Raw genomic sequence first — 15,148 nt, 5'->3', positions numbered from 1 at the left:
TCCCCCTGAGTATGAAAGAGCTTGGAAAAAACCCTCTATTAAAATACATCTCAAAGGCTCAAATCTCAATGGAAGACAAGTACAGAGAACCATAATATTTTGTTTAGAAAATAAGTACCTAATGTTTCTGAGAAGTAATGACATTTAAAAAAGAATACACACACACAAAATATTCAAGAACTGCTTGCTGTCAAGTGACTGAAGAGGACACAGAGGACACTGACTGCTAGAAACACAGAGAGGAAAAAGTTTTCTATACCCTATAACCTACTTGGGTTAAGGAATTATTTTTTGTTTCTGTTATCTTGTGCATTCGACATTTGGACAAAAAGCTGCATCCTGAGGCAACAGCCTGAAACAAGCTCTGGCATCAGTGGTCTCTTCCCAGCCTACACACTACATGCACACTACATGCACACTACATGCACAGCACACAATACAGACAGGTTTTCTGGTCCAGGTGCACCATCACACTGAGCAGCTATATGCTGCTTCCAGGTTCCCAGCTAGTCTCTCCATATGGACAGTTTTTTCTGGATGTAGCAGCCCACTCAGAATGAGCCACAGTGAAAAGCATAATCATGCCCACAGAGCCCAATCTGCATCCAAGACCATCTGCAATATGAAATGCAGATACCCAGGACTATATAACTCACCATCCTTCTCAGAGAAATGGAGAAAATGGGACCGGCCAGGCTCTCAAACTGACTGTTGCTCTATTGTCAGGAAGGAAGACAGTGGGACCTGAGCTGAGTTCCCTACAGTCACACACGTTAAAAGGATTCTTGTAAATCTTTCTCACGTTATAAAACTTCTTGAGAAAAACACAGTCTGGAGAAGCTGCAGTAACTTATTGAGTCCTAAAGGCCCTTATTAGAAGCGTTTTCCTGGAGTGCAAAACAGTGTCTGAATTTTTTCAGTGATGGCTTATTAAAAGTCTAGAAAATTCTAAAAAATATCTGATTAACAACAAGTAAGTAACAGAGAGTCATAACAATCTTTGCAATGTGTTATCCTGGAAAAAGTACAAAGGAAAAATACAGTCACAATCTCTTTGACACCACAGGATTTTGCTGCAGTATGCTTTGTCAGTGTGCCAGTTCCGAGAGTGAGGATTTGATATGGATTAATAAACATATTGAAAAAACTCTTTCCTTACTTGTCTGTGGCTACACAAAAAAGCGTATATATATATATATATCTTTATACCAGAGTATACAGAGACCGATTAGTCTCTGTAGGTTGTTTTCCCCATATTTTTATTGTCTTTCACTCTCAGAATAAGATGAATGAAGTTCAGTTAAAAACCTACCATCTGCCATATTTACCTACTGCAGCTGCAGTCTCTGAAGCTACATGCAAACCACTGAAATTTAAACAGAGGTATTAAGTAACACTATCAAACTAACTCAAACAAAAATGGATACCCTGAATGGTCTTCGCTGATGAGGGGTTATAAGTACTACAGAGTGCATGTTACACCAGCCAGAGCATGGTACAACAAACTGGTAAAGACACAGACAAACTGCCCACTAAATATTGATAACCTGGACTAAACAAAAGAGTCCATAAATCTGTGCTTTCACCATTGCCTTGGAATAAACGCTGTAATTTCACTCCCTATGTGCTGTTGGGCTTCAGACAAATTTCCCTGAAGTGAGACACTGGACTTTTCTGCTTTCATCAGGGGAGGGCAGACGTGTAGAGAGCATGAAATCAGGGAACAAAACAAAAACAAGTTCCTCCAACTACAGCTTCCCCCTGAAGTGGATCCCCTGAGAATGTTCCAGGTCTAGGAATAGCCGCTGGCTGACTATTTTTTATGATGGCCGCTCCCGGAACTTTGCATTGCTTGTGCATATGGAGTATTTCAAATTTGTGCCACAGAAATACATAAATATTCTCCTGCATGCTTGCAGATAAGATCAGCTTGTGCCATAGCAGTATGCACTGACCTATGAACCAGCACATTGCTCCTGGCTTCTAGCAGATCTCGTTGGTCTGAGTGCTGCCATGAAGTGCTGTACATTTTCTTAAAGCTCAAGTCCTTAAGTCGTGGGATTATGCACACAGAGACTCACCCAAAATCTAGAAACTATTAGGAGCACCACAAAGGCCAAGAGCAGTACCTAGGGGTTTGAATTCTAAATGTTATACGACATTCAAAATTTTTAGCAGCGTATCTGCATCAGCATTTTTGTTTAAGCCTTTTAATAACTTTTTATAGTATCTACCTTATTACGTTACCATATGCAGTTACTTCTTTCATTAGTTATGAATATTCATAACTTGCACAAAAGCTTTTGTAATATGGCAAGAAAACTATTAACTACTGATAGTTAATACCAAGTGAGACAAGATAAGCTATAATTGTTAGTGGTAGAATGCATGGTTTTAAGATCTTACTTTCCAACAACCCAAAGCCGTATTTGTATTTGAATACCAATGAGATTACAGTTTTCATCTGCTGACTCGGGGGAATCCCCAAAGACAGTTGCATCCCTGTTCATGAGAAAAGTAACACGGCCATTGCAGCAGGAAAGGTAAACAACTCACAAGAAAACAAGCTACAGTATGTGCTGCATTATGAAATGCTGAAGACCAGCACCACTGTGATGGTTTGCTTAGATTAAAATTGTATCAGGGTCTGATTTATAGCAAAATATACTCAGTTTACACTTCCACTGCCACGAAGAACAGCTTGGGGTGAGTACTCCAAGGAGCATGCACAGTTTAACACCTATAACTCAGTTATAGGGCCTGGCTTATTTTATGTCTCTTTAAATTACTCCAGCTCAGTCATATTTCCAGTGTGCTTACAGTCACAGGGCACTGCAAGACCAAGTCTGAAACGTCAATCTTCAAACAGCAATCTTTTAAGTATGCCTGGTTTTATTATACCAGAAAAGCTACAAACACTGAGTGTTTGGCCTCTGATTAAAGCACACAGATGTAAATATGAATTTAGTTTCATATCCTATAGCATATCAAACTCTATGGCTTCAGATAAATAATGTTATTTAAAATTACTACAATAAAGAACACTGAAGAATGCCTTCACAGTCAACAGATTAAAATGGGTGGAAAAACGGTAGACAACTCAGTACGGCAATTTCAGTCCCTGCACATTAAATTGGGACTAGCTCCAGCTCCACAAAAAAAAAAAATAGTGTTACCTGCCTTACAAAAAACTGCTTTTGCCTGAAAGCCATTGCAGCTAGGTGAGAAACTGTACCAGGCAGAACTGACTGCCAAAGGTACTACTGTGGTGCCAATGTTTGGAAATACGCTCTGGCAGGAATCTTGACTCAAAATTTTTATTAGAACTTTCTTTGTTTAAATGAGTTTCAACTTACCCTGCAGCAGGTCATCTCCCAAGTCAACTGAGGGCAAAACCCCCAAGAACCTCCCTATTCCAAGCCTTCACAACCTCTTTGTGTGGCACCTTTAGCAAGGCTTACGCTTTGCGATATTACAGAAAATACATTATGGCTTTAAAAAACTTTTCCAAACCAACAAGCAAACTGCCAAAAGGTGTGCCACAAACATATGTAACATGATGCCTGAATAGTTCAGGACTCATTTAAAAGCAGTCCTTGGGAAGGTGTTAGTAGGAATCCAGGATATTGCCAGCAGCATATAAGATTAAAAGGGAAGCGCAAACTAAAAGCCAAGGCCCATCTAACACAGATGCCATGCTTCAGCCTTATACTGTATTTGGTTACTGAGCACAAAACCTCCTCGCAAAAGACCTTCAATGACTTGATTCAGTTTTCCTGTTTCAACAGAATTTGTGGTCATCCAGTAGTCAAAACAGGGGAAAGCAGAAGAGATACACTCATCCTCTCGCCTCTGGCAGCAAAGAGATTGCTCAAGATCACTATTTGCTGTTTCCATTCCCTCCCTCCCCAAATTTAAGAGACTTCCTGCTTTTAGTTAAAAATATTAGCATGAGTGTTGCTCTGGAAAAGCATTTACAGAGCTGGGAAGTCATGATCTCTGTGTAAACTTTAAAAATTAACACTGTTTTTTAAGAAACTGGTGTGTTAACAACTTTCTGGTAGTTTTATCTGGAATTTTAAAATTCTGAAAAGCTGCAGAGATAGAGAGGAGAGGGGCCAATCCACTGAAAAGCTAAGATAAACTCCCTACCTTGCTATTTCAAAGTACCTGGTCTACCTAAAACACATCAGCTGTACAGACCAGGTACATGGCTCTTAGAATACAGTTGCAAAAAGCAACTGCCTTTAAGTTTCAACTATGTTAATAGTGTTGAGTATTTACCTGAGCCACTGATCAAGATCCTTGTCTTCCAACACTCAGCTGATTCAGTATTGCCATCCTTGGGTGCAGCATTCAGGTCAGCAAGACTCTTAACTTTGACTTCTCACACAGTATTACTTTTATTAGACATATTTCTTCAATTTGGCTTCTATTTTTGTAATTACTTTCATTTTACTGATTGCAAACAATTCTTTTATCTAATTTCCTTATCTAGGGCAAGGCAGAAACAGATAGTATCTGTAGAAAAGGAAGATATACTGCCACATACCCCAGGCTAGCCAAAATCTCTGCCCCACTCCCAGATGAATCATCACTTCAGCTCCCAGCCTCTACGTAGCTCAGCCTGGAGATTAGCTCACAGCCACACAAATCCTCCCTCCACCCCTGTCAGTGAAATCTTCAGAGGGGTCCGAGCTGCAAACCCATGTTTGTGCTAGGTTTGCTCCTTGGATCAGGAATCCTGTCATGACTATGTCTCATATCAGGGATTCTAGCTTAGAGGGGCTGGAAGAGGAGCAGCTGAGGCCACAGAGGTCCTTAGGAGCATAGGTGCTGCTACATCTAAGGAGCTTGGCACCTTTATAATTCTATTTCAAACAAACGCATAAAGGTGTTTTATAAAAGAAGTCTTTCTTCCACAGATAGCACAATGTTCACAGATCTGCTGTCACAGACAGAGAGAATGGATGGTTCAAAAAGCAAGTACAGAATATAAATAAAGAATAGTTTGCATGAGAAGGTACAGAGAAGGTCAGGTCAGGCCCTAGAAAAAAGAAACCTCAAACAAAACCACAGGAACATTGTTCTGTGAACAGTATGGCATAAACTCTTCAAGTATAACCAGTGACTACATCGTACACTCATTTTGGAGTGGAAGATTGGAACAGGTTGCCCAGAGAGGTTGTGGAGTTTCCCTCACTGGAGATATTCAAGAACCATCTGAGTGCAATCCTCTGCCATGTGCTCTAGGATGACCTTGCTTGGGCAGGGAGGTTAGACCAGATGACCCTTCCAACTTCACCGATTTTGTGATTCTGTGATCTTCTCCTTACCACAGCACTCCGGCCAAAGTCATACCCTCATGATATATTGAGTTCGATATGCCAGGAAGAAAAGCAGTGTAATTTCTCCACTACTCTGGCAAACATACAAGACATTTAAAGATACTTCTGTGATCTCTAAATCAATTTCATGATGCCTTTACTATAGTTTTAGGTAACAATGCTGGGAAGATGAGACCACTGCTTACTTTGCAGATAAACAAAATATTTCTTAAAAGATGATAATTTATTTCTCTCCATCTGACTAGAATGTGAAGACTGAACTAATTTTGATCTAAAATGACCAGACAGTAAATGTGAAAATAATTGCTTCAAAATTGTTTATGAGGTAGAAAAGTAGATTATCTCTTGCCTGTGTATGATGTACTCCATTTTTCTGTCCTTTTGAAGATGTGCTGCCTGTGCTTGTGATGATAAATGCAACTTTTTTAAAGGTACAATTTTCACATTTTTAGAGTAAACATCTTTTTTCCATTTCAGTTTGAGGGACTCCTGAATGTTTCCTTATCAGTAAGGGGGGAGGTTGTGCTTGCCAGTCCTCATCACACAAGCACAAAGCTATTTGTTTATGCATGCACTAACTGCTGACACCTGACAGGGCCACCTGCTTACCCTCAGCCTCACTTGAACAAAGGAGAATTAGTTTATGGACTACAAAAGCTACCATCCTTAGTAGGTACGCAGCCAACCAATGTTCATTTTAACTTCTGTTCCCTTCTTCAGCTGCTGTGCTACAGAGCCATTCCAATATGAGGGATTTATTTCACCAGTGATGGATCAGATCTTCAGAGTATAGATCCGCACTTTCCCAGCACTTGGGGATCGTGGACTTGGAGTCAAGCATTTCCCATAAGCAATCTATCCTCACCATGATCACACCAGATTCCTCAAGCACTGTATCAGTCACAAATGGGTGTACAGCAGTACTGTTACAGACCAAGCCACTCTTCACATACTGCAGGAATTAAAAGACCAGTCTTCCTGGCAAACACAAAATGTATTTGGGACAGCATGTATGAATACCTGCATTGGATGGCAGGTATTTCAAGATGATCCTGGACTCGTGTCAGCTGAGAATGGAAAAAGTCACAACAAATAACTTGCAGGGGCCTGAAAACTGTCATCCTCCTGGCCTCCATATGCAAGTTCACAGAACAAACAGTTTAGTTCAATTTTTGTCAGCTCCTCATATTAGCCTGGGATACAGTAACGTCACAGTAAACAGTCTTAAGAGTGGCAAAAGGTACCTCATGAAAGGCCACCTATTCCCCATGCAAACCTAATTACCAGGTTATTACACAATATCTTGACAGTAAGACAGAGGATGAGGCAGCAACACAGAGAACCTGTCTCTCCCTTTCACCTTTCTGGAAAAGAGCAAAACAGATGAAAAACCAACCCACAGCAAGAGCTGCTGCTACATGCCCTTAAGAGACATTTAATTAACATCATAATATAAAAAGGCACAGAAGTGACCATGAAACACCTCTAGGCTCAGAAGAGCTTACTGCCTTCTCATATGGATGTAGGAACTGCCCCACCAACGAGCAACCCAATGAGAAATTCACCTTTGATGCTGTTTTATAAGTACGTCATCAGGGTGAAGATGACCCTAGAGAAAGCAAGCCTTACTCAAACCCAGATATTCCATTCGTTTTCCTTCAGCTCCTTTCCCCTCAAGAGGAGGTGGGAAATGAGTATTTTACTGTTTAACTAGATGCTGAGAACAGGTGTACTGTTTGCCAAAAACAGTACTCTCCGATGCCTCTCCGATGCCAAAAACATTACTGTGTAAGAAGTACTTCAGAAGGTGAAACCCTCACCACAAGAAACCAAAAACCAACTAACCGAAAAACTCCAAATCTCTATTTCCGTTCCCCTCCTCTCCCACCCCTTCAGAAATTATGATATTTTAAACTCTAAAATAGGGTCTACATTTTTGCCTTATAAGCTTTAAAACATAAAAACGTAAAAAGAAGAAAAACAGAGGAGACTCATATTCTTAAAAGATACTATAGGTTTCTCAACAGCACTAAGTACTCAGCACTTCAGTGATTTGTGGTAAATCTTCAGAGCATCTAAGACACTTGCAAAGCAATTTCCTCAGACATCCTCTAGAGGTTTAGTTTCAGGGTTTTTTTACAGGTACATAAAGACTGTGAGCAAAAGCCTTGCTCAGAGTGCTAGAAGGAACAGAGCCAAACTTAGATGTTCTTCATCTCATGAGCAACGAAAAAATTACTCACACTTACAGCACTGTTTGAATGACCACAGCATCCACTACAAATGAAATCACAATATTGTTTTCTGCCATCTGCTTCTCAACCACAGAGCACCCAATACAGCTATCACTTCATTGTATCACTATTTAAATTCCCATTCTAAATTTAAAAAAACCCAAATACTGTCACTATGGTTACCAACAGGAAATTACATAAATTTTTATTTTCCTTTACTATAAGACTGTTGCATATACCTGGAGTAATGTACTTCCCAACCTTTGGGAAGCACAGTCTGTTACTCCTATATCACATATGAGAAAGCTCCTCAAGAAGTTTGTTAAAACATTATACATTTTCTGCTATAGACAGTAACGTTAGACCAGCATTTCGGTTTTAGGGTTTCTTTGCATTTTCTGCAGTACCACACAGCCTCTACTTAGCACACAAAAGCTCCAACTTCTTTAAGCTTGTGATTCTGAAGAGTATGACCACACTCTTTCCAGCCCTGCAGGAGCAGGTTTTCATTTCCTTTTCTTAGAAATTGCCATATTCACACAACCACAAAAGACACACATCTGGTGACAGAGTAGGCAAAGAGCATCCTAATATGCTATGCAAGGACAGCTGATTTGATCTACACATCTCAATTTGCTACTTTTCTGTCACTTGCCCCCTTGGAAAACAACACTGACAATTTTGAGAGGTCATGCTGTTGATGCCAGTTTCAAACACTGAGGCTGGTTATTAGAAATTTCATAAACCTCTAAGGAAATAAGTGTTTTGCAGGGAATTGTACATGCACATACAAGGGTATTTCACAGCCCACTAAGTCACTACAGTATCTGTACTAGAGAAAGAAGACACAGAAAAGCAGTACATGAGATTATCTGCAGAAGTACAAAGAAATTATGAACTTCTGTGCTATATCACATCTCTCTCCAAAAGTGTATTTATTAGTGAAAATGTAGCCAGCTGCCACAGGAAAAGAGACAAAAGCAAATGACCATTCCCAATGCCACCCTGCTATTCTGCCACAGACACAGTATCAAAAGCAAAAAAAGGAACTTGCTGAGACAGGCACATTTCCTACAGCAGAAGAGCCAGAGAGCTTCTAAATATTTTTTTAAAACATTTATAAATTAGTATTTGTAAGAGTGAACAGTACTTCCACAAACAAACAGATTAGCAGTTTCTTGACACATGCCAGCATAAGCAGGAGGTTTCTTTTAGAAAACAAGACCTGGATCAACTAGCTAACTTTTGTTGTGCAAGACTTTCAAAGGGAAGGAAAGACAAGAGAAAACACGTCCAGCGGCCACAAATAACGCCCAGTTCTTGGCTCCAATTAGATATCAGTTTCCAAAGGACGTATGTAGGCTGAAAATACAAAGCAGCGACTTAAACCACATTTGTGTGAAGTATTCGGCTGAATAAGATACTCAGTGACAATCTGCTTCTCTGTAGCTGCCTGGGATATCCTGGGATTGCTCCTTGGACAGAGAATCTTAGAAATCGTGGCAGCAGACTATGTGCGAGAGAGAAAGAGGCAAAATAAAAAACCTAAATGAAAAACCACATTTCTAATCATCCTGTGGCTATTAGGACACATTTAGATCATTCCGTATAAGACTATAAAACTGAAGGACAAACTGGATAGGTATAATGCTCGAAGAATTATGGTACTTTGGGAGTAAGAATAACCATAAAAACTAACAGGAAGGACAGGAAAAAGTTCGAGCCAGTCTGAGGAAAAAACTTGATAGTCAAAAACTTATCAGCTGAAAGCACTAAAAGAAACATTTTCAACAGATATGGATGACACTGGGAGCTGACAAAAAAAGCCCAAAAATAAAACCCCCTCTACTCTGCTTTCTGCAGATAAACTCAATGAGTCTCCTACTGGCTGCAATTTGCAACTAGGAAAAAAATTCCCCTCAGCAACAAGCATATGCGATATCCCAAGTGGGGAAGAAGGGAAATCCGTAATTTTTTCACAGAAGCCTCTGCAATTTGATCCTGCCAGCTTACACACAATCTTTCCCCTTAACAGTGTATGCTAGAGGCACATTTTTAAGAGAACTTTGCACATAGAAATGGAACGCATTCTGAATTAATGATGCTAAATAAACTTACATTTTGAAAACAAAGTTTTCCCGTTTTACTTCCATCATTACTAATTGCTCAAAGCAAGCCCTGCCTTTTGCAGAGGAAATGTCACCACTCCAGCACCTTCACACAGGATAGAAACAGTTTTAGCTAGACACAGGGCTATGTGACTGCAAAGAAGCCTAGTTTTAAGCTGAGAGAAACCGTATAACCCAGACTTCATTTTCCATGGCTGCCACCCATCCCAACCGATGTGGGCATGCTGGCAGAGATCTCCATACCATGGACTAAACTTAAAACCTCACACATACGAATGGCCGTAAAAAGAAACACAATTTTACATCAGCAGGATTCAGCACTACAGAAAAACTAACTAGAACCATCTGAAAAAAAATAAATTAAATCCAGTCCCTTGAATGTTTCCTGGTTTAGAAGGTTTACGAATTTAAACAAAATTCCAGCAATTAAAAGCTTTGATTTGGTGTTAACACATGTATTCTCCACTGTGATATAGCGAGGGGAGATTTTTCTCACAGAGAGCAGTGCAAGCAGGGCATTTCTTTCAGTAAGAGCTGAAGGAGTTAAAACGTGCAAGTGAAGAGGAAGCGAAAGAGCTGGCAACCTTTAGGTTTTATCACATGCAAAATAACTGCAGCATTACAAATCTACAACTCCAGTAAAATGAACTGCACCCTTTTGGGAACAAAGCTATGTGCAGCAAGAATGTCTGTCCAAAGAACACAACATAATATGCCTCACTTAGTTTGAAAACTGCCTAAACCTTTTTTCTTTTGCATATAGCTTGCTGTCCGGATTTCTAACATACTCTTTTCAAAGCAGCAAGCCTAGGACATCCCAGGCAACTAGAGTCTGTCTAAGCACTAAACACTTCATATACAAAAAGATCCACGTAACAGAAAACTCAATTTTACAAAATAAAGAAGAATTTGTATAAGGATCACTCCAAAGGCAAAGCATTTAATCACAGTCATAGGAGGAGTTGTAGATTTTATTTAAAAGTGGAGCTGAGACGCTAACAATTAAGATACAGCTCCTTAGGACAGTAATCCTCGCTTTTACAGAAAAAAAATTACAGCAAATTAGCAGTAATGGTTTGTTTATCACCACAGTATTGTATTTATTAGTCAAAAACACAGCACACAAATACCCTGTGTACTTACACACCTGCCCATCCACACAGCAATACTTAAGTATCTCAAAGTATGTGATGACAAAGTACATGAAGAACCCAAACCTTGCATAGCCACTGAAGTACCACCTCCAGCTTTACAAATGGAAACCTTCACTCAAGGCCCCAAAATGTACATGGGCAGACTGATTCCCATTATGGAATACAGCATGAAACAAGCTGAAGAGTGCAGCCCATGATGGCTCCAGACCACACCAAACACTAAGACAACAAGTGACAAAGCCTTGCTTTCCTCAGTCCCGCACAAGCACTCCAACTTTTCCTTCCCGAGCTAGAGGCAAAATATTTGTTTAACCAAATAGCAATGGCAAACAGCAGAGATAGCAACACTGGTGTAGCAATGGTGTAAAAAAATGAAACTATCACAACAGTGCTTCCACTGGATGAGATGTATGCAATCTGATGTTCTGCATCACATCAAAATATAAAGACCTAAATAACTGCAATAACAATTGGGACTTTTTTTTAAATTTTACTAATTTGAAATTACATCTACAGGTCATTCATTTAAAGTTTACGAGAACAAATATTTTAACTGCCTGAAAAGAGTAAAGGGGAAATCAGTAAACATGCTTCATTAACTATCATGCTAGCAACTGTGTAGGAAAACTGGATCTATCAACTGCATCTATAAAAAGAAGTGTATATAAATTTATTCCAAAAATTTATTAAGAAATAAACCAAATCTTGTATTAAACACTTTTCCCAATTAGATTTTTCCTCAGCATTACAACATATCTCTGTTTCATCTATTTGGTGCAAGAATTTAACTCCCAAGTCACATCACTAGCATGTTCCATCCCACGAAGTAACAGAGACGATCATTCTTCTGCTCTTTCCTATAATGACAGCACTGCCAAAGCAAGAGCTTTTCCTCCTCCTCCTCTCATTTTTGGTGTCTCTTCTTGAAGCTTTATCAGCTTTCAGTCTCATTTTAGAGCCTTAGAAAAGCACGAAGCTTGTCTGCAAAGCAGTACCCTGGAGAAGTCAGAGGCGACAAACTGAATAGGTAATGTCAGTGTGCGCTGAAAAAGAGTGTAAATACTCTGTGAGCGGCAAGATGTTTTTAGCACGCCGTGTTAGAACCTTAGAAGAGCAAGGAGGCTAAATCAACATTTATCTTAAATTTTCTGCTTAAATGTCCTCATATACACGCATGACAAAGCAAAGAAGGGCTATTCGCATTAACAGAAGAAAGGCAAATTAGTGCAAGGGAATTTAGTACAAGGGGTTTTTAATAGTTTGAGAAAAAAATATTAGGAAAAAGTAGATAGTTCATTTTGCGCAACTCCTCAACTCCACCTGCCGCCACAGGTGCCGAGACACAGGCTGTGGGAGCTGCTCAGTAACATGCCCCAGAGCGCCCTGGGCTTCCTTGTGTGGATGTCACCCCACACCCAGGCCACTTCCTTGCTATGGGTGGGCGGCAGACACAGGGACAGGGTTTTGTTGCGTCTCATCACAGAAATGTTTCCTAGCATCTCCATCAGTAAAAACAATAATGAACGATTAAACTGCCTCCTCTCCCGCTAGGCAGTCGTCCAGGACTATTAACACCGCACCGTTCTAAATGCCAGCAGATCTTTAAAGTCATTGTGTCTTCATGCTTCCTATTCACAGGACCTCTGGGACTTCCTAAAGCCACGAGAAGCTCAGAGGCAGGTGGACTTCAGCGTACACGGGAGCACCACGACAGCCCGCAAGGAAAACTTTTTTTTGGCGCTCCCGTTTTATTTCCCGCTGTTTACAGCAGCAGCCTGTGAGTCACCCACTGCTCTCCAACCAGCCCGGGGCAGGGGCCCCCAGCCCGGCCGGCGCTGCGGCTCCTCCCGCCGCCTGAGTCACCGCCGCCCCGGGGAGCGAGGCAGCGGCGGGACGGCCCCGCGGCGGAGCCTCTCCGGCCCCAGCCCCGCAGGGCTGACACTCCCCCCAAGTTTTGTCCCTCTTCCCGGGGGGAAGGCGGGCGAGGGGCCAGCAGGCACGAGGGGCAGTTCCGCCTCTTCCCGCCGCTGTCCCGCGGGGAACATCGCCCGCCGCCCGCTCCCAGCACCCCGTCTTACCTGAGGCGCCGAGCGGCCAGTTCGCCTGCCCAGCGGCACCGGGAGCAGCCACTTGCTCCGCACCGCCCGCCCCAGCCCCGCCAGCATGGTCCTCCTTCTCCTCCTCCGGCCGGGAGCGGGCCGCCCGGGGGCGCGCTCCGCAGCGGCTCAGCCTCGGGGCGGCGGCGCCCGCTGCTCGCCGGGCGTGGGCGAGCCGGAGCGGAGGGCGTCTACCCACCCCAGCGGCCAAGGCGGCTTGTGCGCCTTTCCTCTGCTCCTTCCCGCCCCGACCGCGGAGGGGCCGGGCCGGACGGGGCGGTCCCGGGCAGCAGCGGCCCGCGGCTGCCGGGCTGCCGCTGTTATCGCGGTGGGCGAGGAGGCGGCCCCGCCGGGCCCAACTCACCGCCCCTCGGCTACAGGTGCCGGTCCCCCCTCTTCCTGCAAATGAGATTAAAATACCCATAAATGTCTGTCCTACCAGAACACCTGGCTTTTCTGTTGCTGAGTTATTGCCTTTTTTTTTTCCAAGAACACGACTATCGCTACTCCCGGGTTTCAGTGAAATGAACACATTCCGGTGCCACAAAAATGAACAGCAAAACACAAAAGACGCTCGGAGTTCGCTATTTTACATGAGAGTTTTGTTTACAGCAGTAAAACAATTAGCAAGGCTTAACCCTTTCCTATTCAGTCGTTCGTTCGAGCTCACCTGTTTGATATCATCCACATGCCCACAAACACAGGTTTTCACGTTCAGTACAAACCACGGAAGTGCATCAGCCCCCTGGCAGCAGATCAGGGAAACATAGAGGGAAGTGGTGCATTCCTCTGTTTCCTCTGCCTTTTATGATGTTCCTCCAAAGCAATGCTGCACGAAACAAAACACCTTTACCTGATGATGACAAAAGGATCTTAGCGAATGGGCTGTTGCAGATCTGAAAGCGTGCCACTATCACGGGAAAAAAATCCACATCTGATTGCACGCTTGATGGCTCTGGGGGACTAAATAAGACCCCCTTTCTGTCCATCTTCTGAGCTCTGGGAGGGAAACGTTAGGCAGCTAAGATCACACAGACATTCATTCACATTTTGGGGTCACTGTGATCTATTAAAGCGAATGTGATCCCAGGAAACAGCAGAAGAAGAGCAGCTGCAGTGTTAACAGGCAGTGATTCCCAAAGATAACAACTTGTGCCAGTCACAATTAACATTTACCATAATTATTTACCCAAATTTTATTGGAGCATTTTTTCTTTAGCAAAAGTAAGAGTTAATTTCTCAACCTAGGTACCTTACTATGTAAATTATATTAAGATCCACAAAGTTGCCAAAGGTGAAATAAGGATTAAATAGTTAAATATATTAATTCGAGATATAATATTTATGGTTTTATTGAGCAGAGGTAACTAGGTCATGGCAATAGGCTTTTTCTTTTTTTTTTTTTCCTAATACTTCTACCACATAGTGATGGCTTTATAAAAATTATCTTCTTTGGGGAGGAAAACTCAGTGTCAGTACTAAAAAAACAGATCATTTAGTTTTGGTCATTGCTCAATGCTACATTTATTTTTTTTACTTTGTTTTAAAAGGTTGATAAGGAGCAAAGAAGCACTGATGCTCACAGCAACTTGCAGCTGTTAGCTTCGGCAGGGACTGGGAATCACAACTCACATTTTTATCTAAAGGCAGGAGAAACTAGAGAACATTTTACTAACATTCTCATGCCAAGAGAACATTAGTCACTGCCAAGTTTAAAAAGATGACTTTGACACTTTGAAAAACCTGTCCTACAATTTACTTTCACACCTGTACAATAATCTCATGAAGCAACTCCTGCTTTCTTGTATAAGCAACGTGTTTTGTGTCCTACAGTTTTCACTGTAAGTACTCACTGTTCACTGTAATTTAGTGGGTTTTTCAAATTATACCTCAAAATGTATCTATAACATAGTTTACATCTAAATTAACATCATATATAATAACATTGACAAAAAATTTCTACATAAAACTGTAATTTTATTTATCTGCTCATAACCACTGAACACAGTAAACATAAAAAAAATACTGTGAAACATCACTATGGTCACACATACCATTAAAACAGCTATAAAAAGGAGCGAAAGGCAAAGTTTCTTGAGTGCAACCACTAAAACAGGGTCTGGACTTACAAAGCATTCAAGGGGGACAGCTTTTAGGATGACTTGCTAGTTCCCAATTTTTGCCTGT

The 15,148-nt window shown here is 41.6% G+C and overlaps 1 protein-coding gene across 2 annotated transcripts in view; it reads right to left on the bottom strand.

The window, feature by feature from the left end:
• Positions 1-13,234, bottom strand: part of MCUB (mitochondrial calcium uniporter dominant negative subunit beta) — a 49,045-nt gene extending 35,811 nt beyond the window's left edge. The window contains exon 1 of one of the 2 annotated variants that reach the window (XM_039379903.1): positions 12,944-13,234. In XM_039379903.1, coding sequence (XP_039235837.1) covers positions 12,944-13,030 — 87 coding nt within the window. In that variant the 5' untranslated portion in view covers positions 13,031-13,234. The remainder of the gene's footprint in view (positions 1-12,943) is intronic. The other variant, XM_027736468.2, reaches the window with a different exon arrangement.
• Between the last annotated feature and the right edge of the window lie 1,914 nt (positions 13,235-15,148).

Source organism: Pipra filicauda, unplaced genomic scaffold, assembly GCF_003945595.2.
Source record: "Pipra filicauda isolate LSUMZ 115617 unplaced genomic scaffold, ASM394559v2 scaffold17_size4572894_pilon, whole genome shotgun sequence".
NCBI lineage: Eukaryota > Metazoa > Chordata > Aves > Passeriformes > Pipridae > Pipra > Pipra filicauda.
The sequence above is the reverse complement of the archived record's forward strand: the minus strand, read 5'-3'. Positions and strand labels throughout refer to the sequence as shown.